Source organism: Puntigrus tetrazona, unplaced genomic scaffold, assembly GCF_018831695.1.
Source record: "Puntigrus tetrazona isolate hp1 unplaced genomic scaffold, ASM1883169v1 S000000798, whole genome shotgun sequence".
Taxonomy (NCBI): Eukaryota; Metazoa; Chordata; class Actinopteri; order Cypriniformes; family Cyprinidae; genus Puntigrus; species Puntigrus tetrazona.
In genome coordinates this window covers 117,731-131,260 of record NW_025048402.1, presented here as the reverse complement: position 1 = coordinate 131,260, position 13,530 = coordinate 117,731, and the positions used below count along the sequence as shown (strand labels likewise).

The 13,530-nt window shown below is 37.9% G+C and overlaps 1 protein-coding gene across 1 annotated transcript in view; it reads left to right on the top strand.

Annotated features, from left to right (window-relative positions):
- Positions 1 to 13,530, top strand: part of cacna2d3a (calcium channel, voltage-dependent, alpha 2/delta subunit 3a) — a 115,343-nt gene that overhangs the window by 32,813 nt on the left and 69,000 nt on the right. The window contains 2 exon segments of the mRNA XM_043233407.1: positions 10,583 to 10,745; positions 12,718 to 12,849. Of these exon segments, the coding sequence (XP_043089342.1) occupies positions 10,583 to 10,745; positions 12,718 to 12,849 (295 nt within the window).

The window sequence follows — 13,530 nt, the reverse complement described above, 5'->3', positions numbered from 1 at the left end:
ACAGCAGAGTGTGAAGGTTTAATTAGCAGAGTAATAGCACAGTTTTGCTTAAAATATTGCAATGCACACAACATTAGGTGTGAAATATCAGAGTTCAAAAGAGGAAAAATTGTTGGTGTCTTGCTAGCGCATCTGTGACCCAGACAGCAAGTCTTTGTGATGTATCAAGAGCCACGGTATCAAGGGTAATGTCAGCATACCACCAAGAAGGACGAACCACATCCAACAAGAGTAACTGTGGACACAAGAGGAAGCTGTCTGAAAGGGATGTCCAGATGCTAACCCGTATTGTATCCAAAAAACATAAAAGCACAGCAGCCCAACTGCAGAATTAAATGTGTACCTCAACTATCCTGTTTCCACCAAAACTGTCCGTTGGGAGCTCCACAGGGTCAATATACATGGCCGGGCTGCTATAAACTCTTGCCAAACGTTGGTTTCAATGGTGCCAGCAGTGAAAACCTTGAGCTGTGGACAATATGAAACATGTATTGTTTTCTGATGAGTCTACCTTCACTGTCTTTCCCACATTCAGGAGAGTTACAGCGTGGAGAAGCCCCAAAGAAGCATTCCACCCAGACTGTTGCATGCTCAGAGTGAAGCATGGGGGTAAATCAGTGATGGTTTCGGCTGCAATATCATGGCCCATAGCATTCCCTATGCTCAATACCTGTGCTAGATGGGCGCGTCATTGCCAAGGACTATCGAACCATTCTGGAGGACCATAATGCTCCAATACAGACAGCAAGACTGGTGACAGAGTGGTTTGATGAGCATGAAAGTGAAGTTGAACATCTCCCATGGCCTGAACAGTCACCAGATCTAAATATTATTGGAGGAGCGGGTCAGGAAATGTTTTCCTCCACCAGCATCACATGCAAGAAGAATGGCTTAAAATCTCTCTGGCCACTGTGCAGGACTTGTATCTGTCATTCCTAAGACCAATTAATGCTGTATTGGCTGCAAAAGGACGCCCTGCACCATACTAATGAATTATTGTGGTCTAAAACAAAGTTTCACTGTCCAACCCCTGTATATATATATATATATGTATATATATATATATATATATATATATATATATATATATATATATATATATATATATATATATATATATATATATATATATATATATATATATATACATATATTTGTTTGGGGTTGTTGTCCTGCTGCAGAATAAATTTGGGGGCAATCATATGCCTCCCTGATGGTACTGTATTGCATGATGGATAAGTATCTGCCTGCATTTGTCAGCATTGAGAACACCATTCATCCTGACCAAATGTCCAACTCCATTTGCAGAAATGCAGCCCCAAACATTCAAGGAATCTCCATCATGCTTTCACTGTTGCCAAAACAAACAAAAAACACAGAAATTCTTTTTCCTTTTCATAAATGTCTTCATTCCTTTAAATAGCTTGGATGTAACTACACATGTGTGTCTGTACATGCAGTGTCGTGAATTAAGCTGTATTGGTGTTACAGCCCATTTTAAAGGGTGAGACGCGAATAAGATGTTTTAATGGGATTCCAGCCACAGTCAACAGATGAACAAACAAACGTGAATTTTAAGTTATTTATTGGTTAATAAGTAAAATTAATATATAAGGAGCATTGACTTCAGAGAGACCCAAGGCCAAAATAACAAACCAAAAGAGCTTCATAAAATAAAATATATAAATTACCTAATGATAAGGAAAAGAAAATACAAAATCAACTTCCCTAACTCCCTAGGCAAAAACGCATCGCAAAATTATATCAAAAATAAAGGGCAGACCTCTCTTACGCTCCAGAGTAGTTACTTAAACTAATCCATTTTTGTTAAATGAAACCGACACAAACAATAACAACGAGGGATGTGGATGATCTGTTGACTGAAACCGAATCAGGAGCTCTTCACACCATAGCCGTAAACGCTGAAGTGAGCTCGCCATGTTTTGGGAGCGCCACCCATTTAAAGACGTTCACATCAGGATTCGCCAATCACGTCCCTTGAGGAACAGCCAATCCCTGCACACATACATTCAAATACACAAAAGCCCCGATGCCGGGTATCGTAACAATTGGTGACGCTTAAAACACAAATATGAACAAATGTCCATTATTAGCTATGACTTTTGTGTTTCAACGTTGTTGAAGTGATTAAGTTTAGGTATGGGCTAGGACTCATGGATGTAGAATATGCTCATGCAGAATTAACAGACAATATGCAAGCTAATAAGCAACTATCTAAAAGTGAGAATTGATCCAATACTAAAGTGTTACAACTGACCTGTTGGTAAGCACCGCCCACTTAGTTACTGTTGCTCTCTCGGACAAACAAATGGAGTTGCTTACTATAAAAGCTGCAGTGTGAAAACCTTGTCCCACCATGTTTTTGCACACTTTTGGACACAGAAGATCACTAAAGGTGAATTATATATTCCATGGAGTTTCTATAATATGTAAAAATGAATATGGTGGATAACGCAAGGGTTTTAGATCACCATGCAAGCTGAGAAGCCTCATATTAGAGTCAGGTATCACTATCGCGGATAACAACATTCTGGCGGAACACTGTTCATGTATCTCAGGGTACAATTAAATTAATCTAACATTCCAAGTTTAATATGAAGAGACAGTGTAGACTTTTGTTTGTGTTTTTAACCTACACTGTGCAAGACACAAGAACAGCCCTTTGGCTTTGTACATTAGCACGGACTCACTGACATTAACATTTAGTTTTTACTTGAGCAGATTAAAATTGTAACTTAATGAGTGTGTGAAAACCAGAAAATGTTTTTGTATTCATTTGGATTGAGGTTCAGTGCTTAGGGACATTTTGCTTTGTTTTATTCAGATACAGGTAACTCAAAAAAATAAATCATAATGCCTATCCTCTCAGGATACCTGGAATCTTTGGATCTTCCAATGCTTATTCAGAGCTAGAAACCTACATAAGTTTCACTCTCCGTGCAACTGATATTCGACTGCCATTGGCTCATCTGCGTTCGAGGTGTTTTTGCATGCTGTGATTTTAAAATGTACCGCTGTTTTGATGTCTTAATTATGACAATTCCATATTATACAGAACGGTTGGCATAGGCAAGCTAGCTAGCCATCTCCCCATTTAAGTTAGCTGCGTTTACATCGATCTTATCAACATTCTGCAGGGCAGAATCAACACTATTGAAAAATAAAATCAGATTGCACTCGCTTTTTATTTTTATACTTGTCTGTTACGCGCATTCACTAAAATAGAATAAGAGTAAAGAACCTCATTTGTTGTCGCAGACAAATACTTGAAAAAAAAAAACCTTAAAATATAAATGTTTGTACGAAATGGTCTTGCAAAACATTATAAAACCATATAGTATGCAGACAGTACCTAAATGTACCCTTGGATTTCATTTGTTAATTTTCAATGGACATTAAGGAACATATAAATACAGCTTTGAGGGCGCACACACATATTTTTTTGGGTAAAACCTTTTTACTTTGCTAGGCGGCTACTTAGCAGGCTAATGCTAACCTGCACAACAATAGATCAAATATTGCATCATGAAATCTGTGTTGCCACAAACCTAATCATCGACATTTATCATAATTTGTTGCTGTTGGTATTCACTTCAAACATTTGATATATTATTTCATCCCTGTGAATATGGCCGAGATGTGTGAAGGAAGTCACTGAAAAGACGAGTGACCACAGTGACAGTGGCACGCAGATATTGACCATATTTTGAAATGATTTATGTGGAGAGCCAAACAAAATACCTGATCTCAGCAAGAAGTTAGAGCTGAGAACTAATGCTTGTAGTGTGAACGTAGCATAAATTCAAATTTTGTGAAACCCATTATTTGACCCACATGTCCTTGCGCTGGAAATGTGAAAGTTTTGGCTGGGACTTCTTTCAATGTTTTTTGTCATGGATAAAAGGTACAGGTCTACAGAAACATCTCTTCTCTCAGACATAAGAAAACACTAAGGACATCTGAGGTCTAGTATCCAGTGGAGGTTTAACTCAAGGTTTAACTAAAGTTTCTGCTGAATGGCCCCTATCAGACTGCTGACTCTTTTCCTGATCCTGTCAGCATATTCTGCTCTGCGCCACAGTCCCTCTACAAGCATCAGACACATTATATACCACTCTGTACACTACTGTTAGAAGAAGCCTTTTCCACTAAAAAGAACCTTTCATGCACTCAAAAGTTTATATGGTTTTTAAAGCTTCTTAATAAAGCTTTATATTTTGTGTGGAAAGCCATCGGTGCAACAAAATCAAAATACTGAAAAACTCATCTTTGTCCAAATGAAGTTTTTAGCAATGCATATTACTAATCAAAAAATTAATTTTTAATATATTTATGATAGGGAGTTTACAAAATATTTTCATGGAACATTATATTTACTTAATATACTAGTGATTTTTGGCATAAGAGCAAAATCAATCATTTTGACCCATACTATGTATTTTTGGCTATTTATACTTAAGACTTGAGTTATGTAGTTCAGGGTCATATTTATTTATGAAATTAAAGTATTCATAATCACGATGTATATGTATAAATTGCTCATGTTTAGTAAAGTGTATTAATGCCTTGAGGATTTATTAGAACATGTTTTTAAATATATTTTTTATAACGCAATATTGTTTATTGAAAAATACTTTTTTTGTTACAATACAGCAATGCTGAAAGAGAGTACAGTGAGTAGATGACAGCACTGCTGTAAATATAATACTGCCAAATGATTTATTAATAGCTCATCCAGTACACTGCAGTGCTAAAAATATGAACACTGTGACAGTGGAGAAGGGCAAAAGGGTTGTGTGGTAAAACAAGTGTATATTTATTAAAGTGTAAATGTACTATTAGCAATGTTTATCGATGTGACATGTTTAGGTGAATGTAAATGCTGGGGTGTATTCATTAGGATCTGTTTTAAGGCATTTTCTCTATTGCAGCTTAAAACATTGCGCATGCTGCTGTTATCTGCTGTTCTGATAGCGCTGCCATTTCTCAAATTTCGCTGTTCTTTTGTCTGTGTAACCTGAGAGAGCACAATTTGTCCCCATGTTCCCCAAATGTTTGCCATTTCTCCACTATGTGTGATGCTAGGATGTTTGGTGGGGATTTCAGGGTTCAATTTGTCGTTTCTGTGTCTCTCTATCTATTGCAATGTATTCTTGGATGTATTCACAAGACAGCATATATTTTTTATACTTCATTTTACTTTTAATAATCATCTTATTCATTACTGTTTCGTTCCTCTATCCTGCCCTTATTACTTGAAATGTATTCCAACTCTTTATATACTTTCACTCCTTACTAAAATGATGTAGTTTGCTGACATTGCGATATTTTGACAGTTTGGTAAAACGTTTAGAGACATGAGACTTCCTGCCATGTACTGCATTTGTGTGCAAGCCTTTGCAGCTGGCTAAATCCAGTATGCTAACAGAAGCTAGCTTAATTCAGTGTGTAATGTTTTTAATGGAGTTGACAGCTTCAGCTGTGTGGCAAGACGTACATGTTTGCAAGCATTAAAAATGTATCAACCTTACATATTAACCTGGTTACTTGAAAAGGGCATGAAATGCTGTGTCATGCTCATGGTTGCTTTAAGAACACATTCAGTATAACTGATATCCGAGGCACGTGTTGACATCTGGACTGGCTATGGCTGTAACATGACATCACTGATGCAGTCATACTTTAAAAGAGATCCCACTGTAAAATTTTTTCAGTTGCAAAAGATTTATATTTTAAAGTGCTCCATCGTGGATTGTTGAAAATGAGCTTTCATAAAGTGTGTAACCGCTCTAAGTGAATAAAAACATCCTGCAAAGTTTTAACGCTGAAAGTGCAGAGTGTATAAAGTTGCTTATACAACTCTCGAGGCTGGCTTCTGGTGTCAAGAGCAGCGGTGTATGTAATGGCGCACCAGCAGGGGGCAACCTGATGCAACTCCCTCTGTGATGGTGAGAGGGGGCTGAGAGCAGCGCTGAGGTCAGTGAAGGGGAGCAGGCACCGTGTAATGCAGTGAGGAACCGCCCCACCCCTCGGGGGCCTGCCCTCAAATGTACTGGGCCACAAGCCTCAGGACTTCTTTTTGGTCTAGGATCACTTTGCTGAAAACTTTTTTGGGTTTAGTGAGACCCTGTCTCCCTCGAGAGCCGCTGACACATGCTCCGGTCCCAGGCAAACAACACACAGTGTGTGGGTAGCTCGAGGCATCCTAAAACGCTTACAGGGACACTGCTTATAAGAATGCTGTTTGCCCTCACCCCTATCAACATCCCTACTGCTACAGTCTAACGTAAGCTTCCTCGTTTTTGACGTCACCCGTCTGTGATGTCTTGTCACTCTACTAGATAGATTACGCAGAAGATTCAGAGCATGGTCACGCTGAAGGTGTTCCCAAAGTGTTGTATGACGCACCTCGAGTTACTGAACAGGAACTTTATTTTTTGCGTTGGTCTGAATGAAAATGCAAATTCATTCTTTGCCACTAGGTGCTGCTTTTGAAGCATTAAAAGCCTACAAACACTTGAAATGAAACTGACCACAGATTAGTGTCACACAAAGGAGTTAAAAATTAATCCTTCAACAAATTGTTTGGGATCATTGAACAAATAAGGTAAGAAATAAATGCACATTATAATAAAAGGAAAACGTGTTTTTTGACCTTGTCTGAATGTCAGCCTGTTGTTTCAGACTCCCAAAACATGAAACTTTTATTAGCCAATTTAAAGAAAACCAATTCAAAAGGAGTACAATTTTCCTTTTTTGTTAATACAGAAAATAGGCCTGACAATGACATTGTGTGGCAATAAGAAGCAAGACTTCACTGATTTCCTAGCTTTAGGAAGAGGGTAAAAGAATCAGAAGACACCTGTGAATGAATAAAACTTCACAAAGAACTACTTATTTTTTCTCTACACTTTAGCCCTGATGTTTAGCTTAGGGTGGTCATGCTTCCCTTTTTATAGCTGTTAAAATCTAAGCTCACAATTGATTTCAGAGGAATCACAACACATTCAGAAAATCTCAGAATCTCACAAAATCTCAGAATTAGTCCATGAATCGATTCTGCATTAATTTATTGTCCCAGCTGTAATAGTTTCCAAAGGTTCAAATAACAAAAAAAATTGATCAAACTCCATTACTAACCTCTTTTATACATAATGACAATAGCCAAGCAAACACAGAGGCTGTATTTACACTTGGCATTAACATATGATTTGTATACATATGTAGTCCACATACTCATGTAAAAAGACAAGTGTAAACACATTTCTCACTGTAATGTTATTCTAGCCACCGTGTCTGTAGGTTAACACAAACTATTGGGAAAAAAAGATTTTTAAAAGAAAACACACCACTTCTGATTGACTTTGCACTGGGCCATTCTTTGTAGACTTATTTAAATATTTTGTGGGAATGACAGATCTGATCAGTTATCTAGACAGAGACGTCAGCTGATGATGTCAAGTGTAAATGTGTCGCCTCCTGATTGACTGATGATCTGATTTTATTGATTGGATCACAGTGACCGCATGTTAATGCCAAGTGTAAACACCGCCAAATATTCACCAGGGCTGATAAAGTTGTACTGGATCCCAGACAGGCCTTCAATTATCATGACCCTGTTTAGGGTGAGGTTAGTCACAGCATGTACTGTAGCAGTGATGTGGGACATCTGCCTGGCTGCAGCTGGATCTGTCAGTCTCATGAGATGAGAATGCAAACCAACATTACATCCAGGACCTCAACTTTGGAAGATGAGAACCATTAAGATTAATGGTTGAACAAGTACCCCTGTTTTAAAATATTGTTACAAAATATTGATATTATACCAAAATATTACATGTTATTATCCTGCTGTTACGGTGTGGTGCAGGAAGGAACTCACAAAAATGAAATCTTTTAATAATCACAGAGAGGTAATCATGCACAGAAGGGTAGCGCACACACTTACATAGATATAGTATAGATTAGACTAAATGAAGAAACACTAAACAGGACCCAACTTATGAAAGGGAGATAATAACGATAATTAAAAGACACACCTGGCATAAAGACAATCAGATATAAGAGAAACTAGATACCATATAATTACAATGTTCATTGTCCAAGGTGCCAATATTGCTACAGAAGGTGCTCAGACAACAGGTATAAAAAAAGTTTATATTTATTTTGACACATAATATGATATGATAAACCAGAACTTCAGGTAAGTAGAGCCTTGTAGCATTTCCCCGGGGAAAATAGTGGAGTAATTGTCTTTACATTTCCACAGGGATGTGCGGATGAGCACACACCTCTTTAAACAGGAGAGAATGGAGTAACAGCAGATCACTGGAGACACTGGACAATCTGGAGGGAACACAGGAGACGTAACAGGTAAGTAGTCTTAGGAAATAGCAATGAAAGTCTAATTCATATTTTGTCACGGAGGTATTGGAGATTCTTATGGTTGGTTAGTATAGTAAACGGGTGCGTAGCTCCCTCCAGCCAGTGATGCCATGCCTTCAGAGCCAGCTTGATGGCAAGACGTTCCCAATGTTGTAGGTGACCTCTGCTGGGCTGAGCTTCCAGGAAAAGTAGTCGCGTGGATGGAGTTTTGGTGGATTCCCCTGCTTCTGCAACAAAACCCCTCCCACTCCTGTTGTCAAGGCATCTACCTCCACAACGAAAGGGAGATCTGGATAAGGATGAACTTGGAGTGGAGTCCCATGGCCAGTGTGGTGGTAGCTAGGAGGCTTTCTTGGAGCAAAACACATCGCAGGTAGGTATGTCTACAGATTGTTTTTCCACGGGCTCTCAATGGTGGTTACATTCACTGGAAGAATTTTGGATGAAGATTGTTGAGGAAGAAGGAATATTTTGGAAACAGCTTAGGAAACACTTCATGCTCCAATTCAGCACTTCCCCAGTCTGCCAAGAAATGGTGGGATCATGCTTTACCAGCCATGGGTGCCCCAGGATGATAACCGTATTCAACCCCTCCAGAACCAGTAGGTTGATCTCCAAATGAAGTTGTCCAATGCAAAGCACTCCAACACTCTTTTTTAGCATCCCTCCAGGTTAGTGGTTTTCCCGTTAAAGATTGGGGGGGTCAAATTGGGTATTCCAGGATGACATGTCCTTGAGCACCACAGTAGAAACAGAGACCCCGGTTCAGCCTTCTCCTCCTGAACAGCCTTTGGTTAGTGTCAATCAACCTTCTATACCTATACCTCACTTCATAGAGACTATTAGTATCCACACATAAGGGTTCAGGAGCTTGTTCTGGAGGGGGATCTTGTTCTGATCTGCAAAGGTTAGGTGGAGCGGAAGGAGTAAACTCTGCTAGGCAGGTCTGCATTTGATGTGCACAGTGAATGGACAGTTGAATGAATTTCTCTTAAACATTTGAGTCATCCTTTGAAGCAAGCTGCAACCGAGGTTTGGGCTCCAGCCCTAATTGGTAGGTGGTCAATAGTGATTTCTCCTTCTAGCAGCTGCAAGGGTTATAAACTTGAGAGAATAGTCATAAATGGTGCTCTTGCCTTGATGTAAATGGTACAGTTGCTCCCCTACAGAGGCATCTCCATTTGTTCTCCCAAATACTTCGGTTGAGGAAATTTTGGAGATTATGAGTCGCTTGCCCGGCTTGCAATTTTAGAAGAATCAGTGGGATATAACTGTGGTTGCATCTGATAGGTAAGCGAGCATTTTAAAAGTAGTCCTGGCGATGATGTTAGGCAAAGAAAAGACAGTGTGCGCTGCGGAAGTGCTGGACGAGGTGCTGGTGGCCATGAAACAGGTTGTTGATTGGCTGGAAACTAAAGCAACACATGCCAAAACAAGTCGACCAACTCCTGGAAGGGATCCGGTTGTCTCATCGGTGTAGTCTGTTTTGGTCCAGTCTTCTGTAACAGAAGGGCCTTAGACAACAGGTTCAAAATGTTTGTATTTCTTTTGACACACAATGTGAACTATGATATGATGAACCAGAACTTCAGGATGGTAAGTAGAGCCTTGTAGCATTTCCCCGGGGAAGATAGTGAAGTAATTGTCCTTATATTTCCACAGGTATGAGTGGATGAGCTGGGTCCTAATAATCAGGTCATTTATTACAGAACCATATGGAAAAGGCTGCAATGGCAAATTTGTATACTTTTTATTAAAATAAGAGATACATTTTTCACACAACTAAAAAGATAGTTCTTTAAAAATCTAGGTTGGAGGATTAAAAGAGCAGCATTTATAGTAGAAAATAAGATATTGGGTTTATACTGGTTTTTGTTAAAAATATCCTGGAAATATTTGTTATAGCCTCTCTCAGCTAAAATTCTTTAATGAAGCAATAAAGATTTCATAGGAAATTTTAGTATTTTTCTATTTTAGTCAAAGAATTGGTAGTGCATGGAGGAAAACAGTGAGTGAACTATTTATTCACATAAACAATTTAAGGACTAACAGTTGTTCTCAACCAACAACACTGCTGGGCCACATTTAAATCATCACAGTGTCTTTTGAATTAGATCAAGATGAAATCATTTGATCACCTCACTCTTGTCATATTTTTCACTTTCTTTCCTGACAGTATGAGTACTTTAATGCAGTGCTGATCAATGAGATGGATAAGGAGGGGAGGAGTTTGGAGCTGGGTGGAGAATTCATCCTGCAGCCAAACGAACATTTCAACAATCTGTCTGTAAACCTTAGCCTCAGTGTCGTCCAGGTCCCAACTAACATGTACAACAAAGGTATGGTAAACATTCCATCACTGTAATATGATGTAATTTTGTTGTAATATGTAAATCCAAATTAAGAAATTTGACCTGGAAGGACTGATAGACTATTTAAGGAGAAATGGAAAGAAACTCATGGCTGTGGTAAATTTGTGCATTAAACAGATGCAATGAAAAGCTTAGCATGGAGAAAGTACACGAGCGAGGAGTGTGCAATATTTATCTTGTATTAATATCCTAACTGTTGTTTTAATGATGTGCGAGTTGAGATTTTGTAACTTTGCTAAAAACAAACAAAAAAATATATAATATAAAAATAAGGGGGCAAAAATGCCCTGTTAGAATTATGTTTTTTAATATTTATGTCATGATAGTTGATAAATACAAAAGCATTGCTTTCCTGAATAAATAGATTTTATACAACAGCTCAACAAACTAGCTTAGCTTTTAAACGAATCAGCCATTTGAAATCATTTTAAGTACTCTAGAACATCATTACATTAGTCATTGATTAATAATTACATTAATAATTACATAATTACCGAAGTATGACCAATTGTGCATCTCTGAGCAGCACTGCGTATTTTTCTACTGAATCTGTGTTTTTGAAAAAATCATCAGTGTCAGTGATTTATTGGCCCATTCATTAAGACAATCACTAGCTTTGATATAAATGAGTCAATGGACCACTCATGGAGATGGAGACTTCCTGCAACCTACTGGTGGCTTTAGTGACATATTTACTTATCCATGACTGACGTAAACCAACCAATCTACTGTCTGAAAATCACACTAAAACATCTAAATAAATACATTTTGTAGCAATGTTGTACACTGCTAAAATGTGCATCATCTTTGAAAAAAGTTTCTTTATTTAATATATTTATATAAAATTATATTGTAATTTGTATGGTCAATATTAATGTAATTGTGAGCAAAATAGGGTTTACCAAAAGGTAATTCGGCCCTTACATGGGGACATGTATGTATGTAAATGTAGCTTAACCAAATATAATCAAAGACTGTAAAATCCATCATATAACAAAAAGAAAAAAAAGAACAAAATAACAGTAAAAGTGTAATCAGAAGAAGGAGGATACCAAATCAAGCATAAAGGGTCCCGAGTGGAACCCAGAATGCATTGCACTACTTACACTTAAGGATTATTTCCCTTTCTTATGAATAAAGAACCACTTGGTCAATGAATAAGATTCTGCTAAGAACTGTCCCTCTCTCCTCTTTCATATGCAAATGTAGACCCCAGGGAAGACTCTTATCAATGGACTGCTCAGCTAGTGAATATTCATTTTAAGTTTTTTTCTTCTTCTATTTTTCTGTTTCTGCACCTTAATGCTGAAGTATAGAAGTTTTTTTAGCTTGTACTTGTTTCCTTACATTACCCTGATTCATGACTGTAAGCTTCTAATTTACAGTTTGAGCTGTCAGGTCAGATTTTGCAGGATGGTTTCATGAGACCACGGGATAGGAGTTGTAAATGGAAGTGAAGCATCACATCAAGTCACATCGAGTAGGTCACATGACATAGTACTTTTGGAAGGCCTCTCTCCCAATCAGATTTATGGATCTGGACACACTGACTATACCAGAGGTGAAAGAAAGAAGGTCTTCAATCTGAACCTAGACCTGACTTGAAGTTTAAACTATAGTAGTTCTGTAAAGTAATGTGGGCCAAAATTCCTCCACAGTGCTGTAAAAGACATCCTGAGGATCTTTTTATCAGAAGTGTTTGTTTGCAGTAATTGCTTCTAAATGTAACCCAACCAGATTTCAAGTTTGGTATGTTTTGGATTCTTTTACTATATTCTTCAATACTGGACAGCAGCTCACAGACTTCATGCAAATATATATCGGATGTTCTATGTTTTCAGAATACTAACTGATTCGGATTTACTGTTTTATCTGAATTTACCTGAAATATTTTTCTCTTTATGATTGTTAAAAAGGTTCTGTCTAACTTCCCTTGCAGACTCAGCCATAGTGAATGGGGTGTACTGGTCAGAGGCACTCAATAAGGTGTTTGTGGACAACTTTAAAAGAGACCCTTCTCTCATATGGCAGTACTTTGGTAGTGCCAAAGGTTTCTTCCGCCAGTATCCAGGTGAGTTTTTTTTGGTTTGTTTGTTTTTGTTTTTCCCCTAATTTCTTATAGGCTGGTAGGGTTTAAAAAGTGTTCAGGCCATCCAGGATATGAGTGACTTTATGTCTTCAGTAAAACAGTAACAACTTTTTTTGTTCCTTAGTGATTTCTGAAACCCAAGTCAGTGGCTATCAAGCATTAAGAAAAATGCATATAGAAGCAATACCAAATTAATACTAGCGGCTCCTGAATATATTTTAGTCTTAAGAAGATGATCTGCACTTTTCCAAAACTGGTTCTTTTTTTATGCATTGTCAGGAGCCAGAGGTATTAATTCTGTGTTTTTGCTAAATGCACCCTTTTTATTCTCTGAATTGCATTCTATGAATCACCAACAAGCACAGTTTCAGCTAAAATTCTTCCTTACTGTTAGAAAATTACTACTGAAGAACACCTAACAATTGTGGATGGCTTGATGGTACGATTACAGCAAATTTTCTTTTTGGGAGATAAGCTTCCTTTGTTGTATTAGATGCGATTTTTATATAACATTGGCTAGCTAAATGTTAACAGGCCATAGAATGAAATGCAACTGCACCTCTAAACACGGGTACATGTAAATGTAAGGAACTATTAAGATGTTTTTAGTCGTACAAGAAGCTTTTCTCACTTTTGTAAGTGCTGACAGAGGTTCTCAATTCC